The sequence below is a fragment of the Crocodylus siamensis genome, chromosome 12 (genome assembly GCF_052110815.1).
Source record: "Crocodylus siamensis isolate JL-2025a chromosome 12, ASM5211081v1, whole genome shotgun sequence".
NCBI lineage: Eukaryota > Metazoa > Chordata > Crocodylia > Crocodylidae > Crocodylus > Crocodylus siamensis.
This window is the reverse complement of record NC_143406.1, coordinates 46,393,719-46,407,601: the sequence shown is the minus strand read 5'-3', so window position 1 is coordinate 46,407,601 and position 13,883 is coordinate 46,393,719. Positions and strand designations below refer to the sequence as shown.

The 13,883-nt window shown below is 60.6% G+C and overlaps 1 protein-coding gene across 3 annotated transcripts in view; it reads right to left on the bottom strand.

The window, feature by feature from the left end:
• Positions 1-443: 443 nt before the first annotated feature.
• The window catches only part of SLC5A10 (solute carrier family 5 member 10), a 53,661-nt gene continuing 40,221 nt past the window's right edge, over positions 444-13,883 (bottom strand). For 2 of the 3 annotated variants that reach the window (XM_090023278.1, XM_090023279.1), the window contains 5 exons: positions 9,275-9,382; positions 8,734-8,884; positions 3,302-3,470; positions 1,658-1,873; positions 444-1,105 (listed from right to left, as the gene is read on the bottom strand). In XM_090023278.1, the coding sequence (XP_089879404.1) occupies positions 611-1,105; positions 1,658-1,873; positions 3,302-3,470; positions 8,734-8,884; positions 9,275-9,382 (1,139 nt within the window). In that variant the 3' untranslated portion in view covers positions 444-610. The remainder of the gene's footprint in view (positions 1,106-1,657; positions 1,874-3,301; positions 3,471-8,733; positions 8,885-9,274; positions 9,383-13,883) is intronic. The other variant, XM_090023280.1, reaches the window with a different exon arrangement.

The following is a 13,883-nucleotide window of genomic DNA, read 5'->3' as shown; positions in this document are numbered from 1 at the left end:
CTGCTTTCAGAGAAATTCCCAGTCCATCCAACGGCTTTGCAGCATTTAATTCAAGGCCCCAGTGCCCGTGCCCTCCGTCTGCCCCAAGACAAGGGGGCGAGTGGAGAAGACTGGCTACAGCACTCACCGGCTCCAGGACGGCAGCGGTACCCAGAGCAGGCCAAACACCCAGGGTTTCACTCCCAGAGACCCCCCAGCTCCATGCTTCAAGGGCCACATACAAAGGACCAGGCATGCCGTGCAGGATGGGGGAGCCCCAGGCTCCCAAGCAGGCTGGGGGCAGCGAATGGGGTTTGTATCCAGGGCAGAGCCATCCTGGTGATCTCCCCAGTCACCCCAGGCACCGATCTCTCGGGTCCTCGTGCGGCTTGTCACTGCCCTGGCTCCAAAGTCGTACGAAGCAAACACTGAGAGCCTCTGGGGTGTCTGGGGACGGTGCCCCGGCACGGCCATGGACAAGCTCCCTGGCTCCAAACCCCTCCAGTGCCCAGGGGGAGTTGAGAGAAGCATGGTTCCCTCTCCCTCGACTGCCCCCCATCCCCGCGGCCTGGCGGCCTCCCCCCAGGCTCCTGGCCGTCTCCCAGCCCCGGCCTGGCTGAGCAGGGGACAGTCAAGCAAAATAGGCATAGAAGAAGACATTGATGCACATCAGGAGGACGGCGTTGACACAGCAGATGCTGGACCAGAAAGGGGTCTCTGCGGTGTCCCTCAGGGCCGTTGCGGGGCGTCCCTCGGCCGTCACCCCCCAGGGCCAGGACACACAGTCTGTGCAGGGACAGCTGCAGGGAGGCCCCTCCTGGGAACCTGTGGCAGAAGGAGAGAGACCTGGGAGGGGGCAGGTGCCACTGCGACCACCCCCTCTGCACTTCCCACACCCGGGGGCTGTCTCCGGAGCGCAGCCGCGGGGCTGAGACTCAGGATGGCCCCCGCCTGCACATGCCCCTGGACTCGGGAGGAGTCTGAGCCCCAATATCCACCCCCTCCCGGACCCCCTGCTGCACCTACCCTCCTTCCCTCTCCCCAGCGAACCGTTCCCTGCCAACGCCTGGGCCGGGGAGGGCACGGGGGGCTGCTGAGAAAGGGTCCACCAGGTGAGGTTCTGGACCTGGAACGAGAGCAGGGAGCTCAGGGGGGCACAAAGCACCTGGCCTCAGCACGCGGCAGCCGGACCCGAGCAGGGGAAAGAGGATTAAACTGGTTTCATAGGCAGGATGCGTTCGGGTGCTGGAGGACGGGGCTGGGACTCCCCGGCTCTGTGACTTTCACCCTGGGTTTCTTTCTTGAGAAGCAACTTCAAGGCAGCTTCCTCCTCAGCAGCACCCGTGCTCACACGGGAGTGTCCCACGGGGACAGAGGCCTGCTGCTCTGAACTAAAACAGGAGATGCAGCAAGAGGGCCACTGGGCCAGGGAGGAAAGCAGAGAACAGCAGGGACGGAAGCAGCTGAGCTACCAGCTGCTGGTGCTGCGTGAGGCTAAGGTTTGCCCGGGGCAGCGGCCGTGGGCTCCTGCTGGTACCTGTGAGGGGCTGGCGTCCCGGAGAGGCGCACGTGCTCTGCCAAGCTGGGCGGGGAGGGGATGAGGGGCCCTAGTGTCCAGCTGATCCTTGGGGACATGCTGCGTGGCTCGGGGCGGATGTCCCCAGGCACGGGGGCTCACCTGGGACTCCATGGGGGGGTCGGTCAGCAGGCTGAGCCCCACCACCACGACGGCTGTGAGAGCACAGAGCAGGACAGCAAAGTGCAGGTAGTGGATGTCCCTCAGGATGGAGGGGCGCTCATCGGAGGTGCCACAGCGCGGCGTGGGGTGGGCAAACTCCAGCCCCAGCCTGGCCAGGCCGGCAGCCAGCCCCACCATCAGGCCCCAGAAAGCTCCCTGCAACACAGCGACAGCCAGGCACCAGGTCAGGTCTCCATCGCAGTCTCCATCCTTGGAAGGACAGCAGGGCAGCCACCGGGCAGGTGAGGAACAAGGGACCAGGCGGCTGGGGTTCAAGTCCCTGTCGTGCCGCTGACTTCCCAAGTGACCCTGGCACGTTACCTAACCCCCGCTGCCCATCAGAGAGAGCAGTGCCTCTGGGGCCTGTTTAGAGCGACCGGTCTTTGGGGCTGACGGGGACTTGTTCTCAATTGGGAACTACCGCGCAGGCACGGGCCAAAGAAGACCCAGCTCCCTCTGGCCCTGGCCAGGTTGCTTTCTGCTACAGCAGTGTCTGTACCCAAGGGGACTTTCCGTGTCAACTCGGCTGCCGGGAGGTGACTGAGGTCACAGCTCGGCGTGCTGCACTTGGGCAGCGATGCACATCAGCACCTGGCTCGGGCCCGGCTGTCAGCAGCATGTGAGCCACCCACCAGTTCCTGGCCCACCCCCCGGCGGGGGGTTTTCAAACGTGGGAGAGAAGAGTGTCCTCTGGCCGTCAGGGCAACAGTGCTCAGTTCCTCAAACAGAGCACTTCTGTTGCAACACCCTGACGCAACAGCCCAGATCTCGGAGACGAGCACCGTCTCCAAAGCCCCCGGCGCTGCCCTAAAAAGCGGCTGCCGACTTGTGGGTCTTCACAAATACAGGAGCCTCTAAGGCTCATCGAGCTGCCCCTGAGCCTGGTGCGTCTAGATGCACGGCGATGCCTTCACCGCCCGACAGCTTCCTGCTGGTGCTACCATAAGGGGAAAGCCATGGGGTCCCTGCTGGCATGAGGGCCCAGGCTACTTTAGTGAGCACCGAGGTAGACCCAAGGCACAGCGAGACTCAGCTACCACTGGCAGCATGCCAACTGTCCCGACAAGCCCTGCTATACAAGGAGGTGAGGTTTGGGCAGCGTGCAGCTATTACAGCCACATTCAGGCTTTTGCAAGAGCCAGAGCCAAGGGAGCTCTGCCCATCCAGCTCTGCCAGGGAAGGAGGACCAGAGGCCAGGGCACACAGGGCAACGCTACATGGGTGGAGAAAGACTCCGCCTGGGAACCAGACGGCTGCATATGGACTCAGAAGTGGAGACTGAGACTCACTGTTTCCACTACAGAGGACCTGACCCCCGCCGCCCTGCTTGAGGTGGTCTACGGATCCAAGCCACCCCCCTGGCAGCAACCACTGTTAGCATAACAGCCCTGAGAGGTGGGACCAGGATCTGGGCTGGCATCTCTCTCAAGGCCTGCTCTAGCTCAGCCAGCACCACGGGCATTCGAGGCAGATGTGAGACTCTGTTATTCAGGTCCAAGTGAATGAATCTAGGGGGCCTTTCAGGCCTGGAGGTCCAGGACCCTGTGACCCAGGGTGCCCCCTGCACCACAGTGCTCAGCTCACCTGCTCGTTGGCCCGTCTCCAAAACACCGCCAGGGCAAAGACGGCTGTGACGGGTGGGGCGAGGGCACTGGTCACGGACTGGATGTAGATGTAGAGCTGCCCGCCGCTGGAGCTCTGCAGGATGGGGATCCATACCACACTGACGGCCACCAGCACTACTGTGGCTAGCCTGCAATGGCAGCAAGACCCAGGGTCAGGCTGGAGCAGCCTACGGTGACCTCCAGACCCAACACACCCCTCCGGTAATGCAAGGACAGAGACTGGATGCTGCGTGCCATGCATGCATGGTACCAGCTGCAAGGGCACCTGGCTTCCTACCTCCTCGTCGGCAAAGCCGCTGCCTTTCCAGCACCCTCAGGTGCCAGTCAGCTCGGGAAGTCCAAGCTGGGACCCCAGCAGGGCAAGGCAGGGCTGCTCAGTGCCCGACAGACACGGTCACTCTTCACGCCAACGACACACCAGCCCAGATGCGTCGGTGCATGGGCCAGCACCACCTGGTGCGTCGGCGGCTGTCAGAGCAGCGAGGGAGCCGGCACGGAGGGAGACCGTCATCTTGGAAGCATCTGGCCTCTTTGCAATAGGCAACTATCTGCCCAGAGATCTGACCGCCTGGCCCTAGCTGGAGGGCTCTGGGAGAGCTCATGGGTCCAGAGCTGGGTTCGCCTTTTATTTATACCCCAGGCGAAATGTTATCAGCATAGGTGAGTAAGCGCCACCCACTTACCTTTGGCTCGGATGATTTGGCGAGCAGGGATCGCGGACAGCTGGAGATGCAAACATCCCGCAGCCTGCCCCCCGCTTCCCCTCCGTCGCCAGGACTCAGGGCACAGAAATAAGCCTTGTCTTTCATTCCTCAGGGCATGCACACAGGGGAGGGGCTCACTGGTCACTCAGCTGCTCTGAGAGCCAAAGACGTTTTGGGTGGTATTAACTGCTGCACCCTTCAACAGGAGGTGGCCTTATGGCAGCAGGCCTGGCTGAGATGCATCCAGCTGGCATCCGTATAAAACAACCAACTTCTATGGAGCAAAATCCAGGGGACAGGCCAAGACACTCAACAGAGAAGCTCTTAGGAGCCAAGCGAGGCAAGGATTTTTGTGATTACTGGACCAACCGCATGCTTCGACTAGACTTAGAAAAGCTTCCCAATGCAGCTGGTCCAATAAAAAGATGTCACCTACAAAAAGCCTTGCCTTTTGCATATGTCCGGGCCCATCCTGGCTCCACACTTAGGAGCCCAAAAACTGATAGGTGCTTATCCATGTCCTGGCGGCTACCAGGAGCTGAGCTCAGAGCCGGCCTGGTTTACCACCGCCAGCCTGAGCAGGGTGCTGCCTAGCACTTAACCGAGGGCAAACCTTCAGCTTTGGGATGAATATTTGGGAGCTCAGCTCGGGTGCTATGGAAACCTTCAGCCAAAGTGATTTAGGAGCTGTGTGGTTGTGGGTGCCATGGTACAGGGATGGCGTCAGTGTGAGCAGGGCCTGCTATGGAGGGTATCTGCCAATGCACAGGTTGGAAAGCTTTCCTCTGAGCACAGGATGCTTCTATCCCCCTCAGCTGCCTTATGGCCTGGGTGCAGGCCATGACCTGTGATGTCCTGGACCCAGACCTGGAAAGACCAACCCAGTGCCGTGGGAGCCTCCGTTAATGAGTGTTCCCTCAGTCCTTAACCCCCCTGCTGCACCTGCCCACACACACACGGACGTGCCCACATGCCCGCCCACACCCACGCACTCCAACATGCATGGGCATGCTGCCAGGAGCCCGTATCCTGGTGCTGCCAGGTGCTGCTTTTCCCCTGTGGTCCCCAGGGCTGTGTCAAGCATCACAAACCTGGAGCAACACAGAGCGACGCAGCTAGAGGAGCCTGGCCTGCCATTGGCTTTGAGGGGATCTCTGTGTCCTTCCCATGTCTGGGCACCGCCCGCCGGTGCCAGCTCAACAGTAATTCCTGCCCCTGCCGACGAGCCCTGTGAAGCACAGGAGCTTGGAGTCCCTCGTGGTCCGGCCCTTCCCACGTCCTATCCCTGGGAGATGCTGGCCTGAATAAGTGTGTGCGAGTGTGTGAATACGTGTATATGCATGTGTGTGTCTGCACAAGTGCCCCTGTCACTGGTGTATGTGTGTGTGTGTGCGCATGTGTGTGTAAGTGCGGGTGTGAAGGGGTGTGCACATGTGTGTGTGCATATGAATAAGTGTGTGTGTGTTCATATGCGAGTGCACATGTGTGTGCCTGCGAGTGTGTGGATGTGAGTGCATGTGTGAGCACACACATATAGCTGTGAGTCTGTATATGTGTGCCTGTGTGTGTGTGAGTGCATGTTTGCCTGTGTGCGCACATGTGAGTTTGTACATGCATGCTAGAGTCTGCATGTAAATGTGTGTGTATGGGTATATGTCATTGCACATGAGTGTGTGTGTGTGTGTGTGTGTGTGTGTGTGTGTGTGTGTGTGTGTGCCCCTACCCACTGAGCCCTCTTTGATTCATCAGGTCATTGGCTTTTCAGCACTGCGCATGCTGGAAGCGTTGCTCTGAATCACGGCAGCACTGGGCAACTGAGCCAGCGCGGGGGCGGGGAGCCGGTCTCAGCAAGGTGGGCACCGAAGGGAGCGAGAGAAAGGCGAGAAAAATGAGTGTGGGGGTGAGGACTGGAGGGAGGGATCAGGTTATAAGGCAAGCAGCGCAGAGCCTGATTCAGCTCTGATGAAGCAGACGGAGCAGGAGTCTCTGGAGGAGCTGCAGGGAGGGAAGGCATCTCCAAGCCTGGCTATCCTGGAAGAAAGGCACAGATGCCCCCAGACCCTTCTCCTCCCACAGGGGTGGGGTCTCAGTGGCCACTACCCTTTCCTGGAGGTAAGAGTCCTCCAGCAAGTGCCCCCTGTCCACCCGGGCAGGCGAGCAGGGGGTTCCCCTCTGACGGACATGGCCCCTGTGACACCAAGGGACTGGACCGGGCATCCCAGGAAGCTCCTCTCCTGCCCCATGAGCTGTCACCTCGAACAGGGGTAGCTGATGAAGGAGCTAGAGTCATGCCCCATCCCTGGCCTCAATTTCCCCATCAGCAAAGCTAGCGGTGCTCACTGCACAGGGACCCCCGGCCCTCATCGTCCCATCTTTAGGCTTCGGCTGATTGAAGCTCCCCTATGAGGGACTGTCTGAGCCGCTGGACGCTCTCCTGGGCACTGCCAAACCGCACCTTTCCTACCCAGTAACTCCTGAGGGGCAGATGCAATCCCCAGGTCCCAAAGCCACGTCGCCAGGACACAGCTGGGGCTAATAACCCCACTCCAGCTGCACTCTTGTCCCAAGACCTCCAAGTGCTTCGACCAGAAATGAGTTAAGCCATCAGACACCCCTGGGAGATTGCTAACAATGCTGGAGGAGCAGAGAGAGCAGGCCTGAGTCAGTGACAGAGCCAAGGAGAGGACCCAGGAGTCCCGACTCCCTTCCCCCACCCCCTTGTGTCACTGCCTAACGAATGGGCTTCTTAAATGAGTATCCCAAGTTAAAGTAACCAGGTACCTGCAAGCTGGCCTCGTTAATACCCCAGTAACCCAGTGGTTTTAATAACCCATTGTGGTGGTGCTAATGACACCAAGGTTACAGGTTCAGCCCCTGGTTGGACTAGATGAGCTCCTGAGGTCCCTTCCAACTATAAACTAGGACGCTGCATTGGGTTCCCCGGGTGCCCCTGGCTCAGCTCTGTGGGTCTGATGCTATTATGACCCCACAACTAACCCAGCCAGTGTGAAAGAGCTGAACAAATACCCCGCACCGACCCCCAGGCTGGCCCCGTCTTGGCTGTAGCCAGTGACTAGTTTATCAGCCCCTTTCTGCTCCCATGCTATGTGCGAAGCCATCGTCTGGGTGCAAAAGCAGAGGGAGGAACTACAGCCAGCAAGCGTGTTCCTGCCTCATCAGAGGTCTCTCAGCAGGGTGGGCAGGCCGGGGGTCTCCACGCGGCTTGTCTGCGGGAAAGGTGACACGATCATAAGCAGAGGCTGGGCTGGCAGCTTCCTAAATGCTGGGCTGGTGAAACACGTACAACTGCAAAGCCTGGGACCAGAACAGGCCCATCACGGGGTGGCAGAGACAGTTGTCTTGGGTCATCGGCTCTTGCCCACTGCTGTCCCAGGCCACGGCACATCACCCGCAAGGCACGAGGCTCCGGGGCTGCAGATTCGCTGGGATGAGCTGAGCTGGGCTGCACTTCCAGGCAAAGACGTGTTGCAACAGCTGCCGGAGGAAGCTGCCTCCCCTGCCGTGCTGCCAGCGTGCCCTTCACCCACCCGAACATCCGAGCAGGGCCCGGGGTGCTGTGCGGGGTTAGGGCCACGGACGGTGACTCAGCTGGGCTGCACCAGGCACAGGAAGCAGGGCCGCGCTGATGCAGAGGGTGACGGCTCCCCTTAAGCTGGCTACCCCATGAATGAGCAGCCCTCATTTGTGCTCAGGAAGTGCCTTTTCCCCTGCGGTCACCGACATGCTTGGCAAACACAGATGCATAGCGCTCACAGGACGCTTAGGAGAGCAGCTGACCTGTCATTATGCCCATTTTACAGGCTGGTAGACCGAGGCAAAGGTGTGGTGTGGGTGGAGGCAGGAGATGGGAATGTGCAGGGATAAACAGGTAGCAACCACATAACCTCCTGGCAGCAGGCACTGTCCCAAGCCGCGCTGTCATTGCCAGCTAATGCAGCAAAGCCCTGGGCAGGGCAGACACGCCCCACGCTCTCAGGGTCGAGCCGTCTCCCGGTGCTTCCAACCATCAACAACAAGGAGCCTGGGGATTTCAGACTCCTACATAAAGAGGTGACCCGACGCCCTTTGGTCTTGAGACGCTCCCTTCGCACCAAACTGACAGGCACATTCCCCGGTGCCGCCCGGAGCCCGGCACAATGGGCAGATTCATTCCCCTCCCATGTCTCCTGGTGCTCCCCTGCTGCCCTGTGCTGTCTTAGGGCAAGCCAGGGTGCCAGGCCCCTGTCTGAAATCACCCCACAGCTCCTCACCCAACACACAGCACGTGCCCTGCCCAGGCACAAGCATTCAGAGGCACGCAGGGGACTCCGTGCAAGCCCATGACCCCATCAGCGCTCACATGGGGGATAGCCAGTGTGCCCACCCACACCCCCAGTGCCATCACCAGCACCGCGGCCATGGAATTGCATGCAGAGACCCCCAAGCTGCACCACACCTGGGGTCTCAGGTGCCAGGGTAGCGCTGCGGGCTGACCTGGAGTCCATCCCACCCATCCCCACTGAGATAAGAATCAAGGCCTGGGTCCAGCTAAGGGTTGATAACAGCTGTTTGCCTGCTCAGCCCTTTGATCCCCTGAAGGCCAAAGGATCATAAAGCCACAGCAAACAACTCTGGGCTTTCCAGCCCTGCTCCGCCTCGCCACGCAGAAGGGGCCCAGGTCCCGTACCTGCCCACCAGCAACAGCTCCCGCTCCCCAGCGTCTGGCCGGACCTTCCTCCAGACGTCCATGGTGAAGAGGGTGCTGCTGCTGTTGAACACGGAGGTCAGGGAGGACATCAGGGCAGCCATCATCACTGCGATCATCAGGCCTCGCAGCCCTGGAGGGGAAAGAGAAGGGACGGAAGGCATCGGCATCTTTCTCCAAGGCATCTGCTGCCCTCGGGGAGCACGTCACCCAGCACTGCCCACACTCAGACCTCCTCTGGGTGCCCTCAGCAGTGGGAAAAGGAGGCTCTGGGTTGGCAGCAATTGAAACAAAGGGGTTATTGTCTTCCTTCCTCATGAAAGGCAAGCGAGTGAGGCTGGCAAGGGACTCATGCCCAGCCGCAACCCTCTCCCAGCTGGGGCTTAAGCAGGTCTCTTCCCCTTGAGGCACTCCTTCCCCTTCCCCGCTCTAGGGCCTGGGCTGGCCCTGCTGCCAGCTAAGGAAGAGCCCCAGCTGCCAGGCTCGGAGAGCAGTGGACAGTGCCTGCCACCCCTGCACCTACCACTGGGCATGAGCTCGACCACCAGCTTGGGGTAGGCGATGTTGGAGCAGCCCACCTCAGCCCCGCACACCCGGGCACACTCGGTGGGGTCCACGCAGGCCACGGCATCTGGAAGGGTACAGAGGGAAAGGGGCTGGGGTCATCTGAAGGCACCACTTCTTCCAGGGGCTGCGTGGAGTGGGAGCAGAGTCAGGTCTCAGCTGGTCACACAGCAAATATCCTCCACACGTGAGCTTCTGCCTCCAGCAAGGGGTCCACACCCTGACCCCTCAACCGTGGGCCTGTACCCATGGGGATGTCCACAAGGCCTGGCATCGTTGAGTGCTGGGGGCTCGCCCACCGAGATGCAACCAGCAGCCACTGGAAGGCAACTGCTTCGGTCCCTGCCAACCGTGTTAGATGTAGGGATAGGTGTGCACTGCCGAAAGAGGACCCCTGCAAGCTAAGGGTAGGCAGCCATCTCAGCACATGCCTCTTCTTCGGGCAGGAGCTGTGTGCCACCGTGGCTGCCCTGCTGCCAGTGCCCCAGCCAGCTACGGAGACCCTGCAATATGTAGGATGGAGCTGCAGCAGCGACTGCCACACTGACGTGGCTGGAGGGGAAGGAGCTGGCTGGTTCTGCAGTGGACGTGAGGGTGCCCTGGCTGGCACGGCCCTGTCTCATGCCAGGCAGCCTCTCCCCAGCCCTTGCCATGCGGCTGCAACCACCCGTGCCCTCCACACCAGCAGCGCCCCGGTGACTCCAGCACAGCTCAGTGCACACCTGCCAATTAGAGAGGTGTCTTTTTGGGCACTCAGCTTTGCTACATGGCCAGCGCCATCGCCCCGCTGGGCGTGCCTATGACTGCATCGGCTGCTTCACATCTTAAGTCCTTTCAATTACAAAGGTGGAGCCTCCAGTCAACAGCCACCGTGACGGCCACCGTCCCCTTCCAGCTTCCTCGGGAGTCGATGCAAAGCCTCCCATGAACACCCATGTCACCCAAGACTGCCAGAACGGAGACGGGTTTCCGCCCTTCCATCCCCAGCTGATTCTCTTGCAGCCATTGCTCTAATCCAGGGGTCAGCAACCCCCAGCACGCGTGCCAAGCATGGCACGCAAGCCCATTTTGCTTGGCACACCACTGCCAGCCACAGAGCCCAGGCTGCTCCCAGCAGGCGGCTGGGAGGCTGCAGGCCAGCTGGGCTGCACGGGCAAGCCTGCAAACAGCTGCTCCGGGCTCGGTATGTCGCCACTCCGGCACCTTCCAAAAACGTTGCCTACCCCTGCTCTGTTCCTTTTAAAAGACATTTGCCGAGAGCCCGTCTCCCCTTCCTCCCAAACCACTCCTGCTGATTTCCCCCTACCATCCAGGCTGGAGCGACACCCTGAGCCCCAGCGGGAGCAATGATGTACCTCTCGCCCTCGGAGTCACCGCAGGATGGGTCAGGTTCATGGCTGAGTCCACCCAGCCGGAGCTTAATTCGGTGAAACAAGAGGGAGGAAGTCGAGGGAAAGCCTGTAACCGCTGCCCAATGCTGCTGCAACGGTGTGGGGCTGCCACTGGGCCATCACCCCCCTCGCTGCACTGCAAGTTGCCTGCTAGGCTCTGCCACGCCTAGGACCCCCGCATTGGGGGGGGGTATTCGGGGCTCTGGCATCTTGTGCCTGCTTCTGATAGAGCATCAGCAGCACAGGAGCTGCAGCTCAGCTGTGCCTCGGTTTCTCTGTCTGTAACAAACCATGAGAGAAATCACAGACATCCTAGAGAAGTCAGGCTGGAAGGGACCTCCAGAGGTCCTCTAGTGAGTCCAGCCCCACCTGCCCAGGGCAGGATCAGCCTTGTCCACACCACCCCGGACAAGTCCATAACCTAACCTGTTCACACAATTGCCGTTAACACGGACACAACACCAGACACCACATCTGAACCTGCCACGGGTGAAGCAGGGGGACCTTGGCAGTCAGTGCCCTGCTGCTGTAATGGTTCGTGCATCCAGAGATCCCGGGAAGAGGCCGTGCCCCTGCTACAGAGGAAGGCAGAAACCTCCACAGCCCATACCCGCTGCCATGCGTGGATAGGGCTGCTAACAAAACGCAACGGGTTATCCTAATAACAGGGCCTGGCCTCACAAGCGGCAGGGCCAGAATAGCCCTTGGGCCCCCGGACACGGCTCTGCACTCTGGTAAGGGACCGAGTCCCGTTATCCCGGAGCGCCCCTGGCCTCTCTTCACACGGACCCAGGGCTGCTGCTGCTCGTCCCTGCGGGGTCGGAAGGGGAAAGGACTCGGGGTTCGTGGGTACTAGGCAGGTCCTGCCTCGAACAAGAGAAGGGAAGAGCTCCTGATCAGGAGAAACAGCCCTTTTGCTGAATCCACTGGCTTTGACATGAGGAGGAACAGCGGGAGCAAACAGGAGGGACTTTGGGCTGGTGTGTCCCAGGGCATTTGTGGGTCCCAGGAGCATGGGGCTGCGAGCACCCAGCCGCCCTGGCCTGTCCACGCTCTCCCCAGCACCCGCCCTGGAGCCCCCGGGCTCCAGCAGGCCTGGCCACAGACTCGGGGGAACAGGCTGTGCTCAGCCCCGTGCAGACATGGACGAGACAAGCAATGAGGGCTTGTTCTCACTGGGATCCGCGACCCACCTTTGCCGGCTTCGAGGGCCAGGCTCCGAGCAACTGCTCCACGCAAAGCCAGAGGAGCGAGCAGAGGCGCTGTGCTGGTGAGCCGAAACGTCCCTCTTCACCCCGGCACTCGCTCCGCCTGCTCCGACTTCGGCTCGCCGACACACGGGAGGCAAAATACACCCTTGCAGCTCACAGGGCCGAAAGCCCGAGCCACGTGTGGCCAGCACAGCATGGGCCCGGCGAGCGCTGAGTTCAGCTGAGCAGGCATAGAGGCACGAGGCCTCCCAGGGCAGGGGCAGGAAGCGCAAGATCACAGCACTTATCTGGGCGCTGGCTCCCGCCCTGGCCTCTGGCACCAACGTGACTCGTCCGACCACACAGGCATTGCCCCATCGACACAGGACTCGGGTTTTCGGTGAGGCACCGGCGCCCTCGGCCCAGTGCGCCAGCGACGGGCACACGGTGCCAACCCCACTGCAAAGCTGCAGCTGGAGAGGGGACAGGCTGGGTCTTGCTGGGGATGGGCAGTGACCGAAGCCAAATGCAGAACCAGACCCGTAGCTGGGACGTACTAGGGTCAGCTTCAAACACTGGCCTGGCCCCGTTGAGCACAGAGCCGATACTCCCAAACCCAGGCCCCGTGGAGACAGGAGGGGGCTGGTCCTGTCCCCAGCCAGCAGCGCAGGTGATGGGGAGATGCAGAAGCAGATGCCCAGGTCCAGACACCACTGCTTGAAACCTGGGCTGGTCGGGACAAACACGCCCTTGCTGCACCGGATGTCACAGCATACGTGCAAGCCACAGGCCGCATCCCCAGGGTCTCATGGGAGCGGACCCCCAGAGCACGTCTGCTCCTGCTGAGGCTGTGTTCACATCGATCTTTCCCTGCGCCTGTGGGATCCGTCACTAGGTCCCAGGGCGCTCTCCTCCCAAGCAGGTCCCATACAGATTATCCGTCTTGTGAGTGCCCAGTTCCTGCACACACAGATGTATACACACACACACATGCACACACGCAGAGGTATGCATGCACACCTCCCACAAGCCTGTAGATTCGCTGGGGCTGTAAATCCTGGAAAGGTGAACCCAGGCCACCCCCAGACCAGGTTCAAGAGGGCGCAGCTCTAACACGTGTAGTGAAATCACACCTGTTGACAGCAGCTTTCTGGTTTATCCGTGCCCTGATGAGACAGGCCCTGATTCAGCAGCTGCGCTGAATACATGCCTGCCTGTGATCCTGGGCGTTACCCCTCTGCGGACAGGTGCTAGGCCCTGCACACACATACAGAGAAGGATCCCCTGCCCCGAAGCGCTCAGCGTGTCCCTCTGAATCCCAGTGGTGGTTCGCAGGAAGGGCTCCCGCTCCTGGGCTTTCTCCCAGGGACCTCGTGCCTGGGATGTGTGAAGCAGTCCCATCTGAGATGGCAGCCTCGCCGTGCTAGGAGATGTACATACCCCACAGCGGGAAGAAGTCACTGCCCCCCAAAGCCTCGGTCTTCCTGGACACTACAAAGAAGTGATTTTATCCCCATGTTACTGTTGGGGAACTGGAGTCAGGATCCCCAGGGTCGGGTTTGAATCCCTGCAGAAGGGCTGAGGGAAGGGACTGAGGAGCTCTTTGCCCTGGTAGGTGGCAGCTGCCCCCCGAGCTCTCCCCTCGGTGCTCAAGTCCATCACGGCAGCTTCTCAAAGCAGGACTAGTGCCGTCAATCGGCAGAACAGCCGAGAGCCTAGATCAAAGCAGGAAGCAAAGGGTCTGGGGGAGGTAGACTCCTCTTTCCCTGGCGAGGCAGTGGATTAATCAGAAATACTTATAATCACAGAAAAGCGGGGCTGGAAGGGACCTCCGGAGGTCACATCTAGTCCAAACCCTGGCCTGAGGCAGGACCAGCCCTGTCCAAACCATCCCAGACAAACCCATCATCTAAACTGCTAGTAAAACCACTGTCAACCCTGACACAAGACATCACACCCGAACCTGCCACGGGGAAAGCAGGGGGAC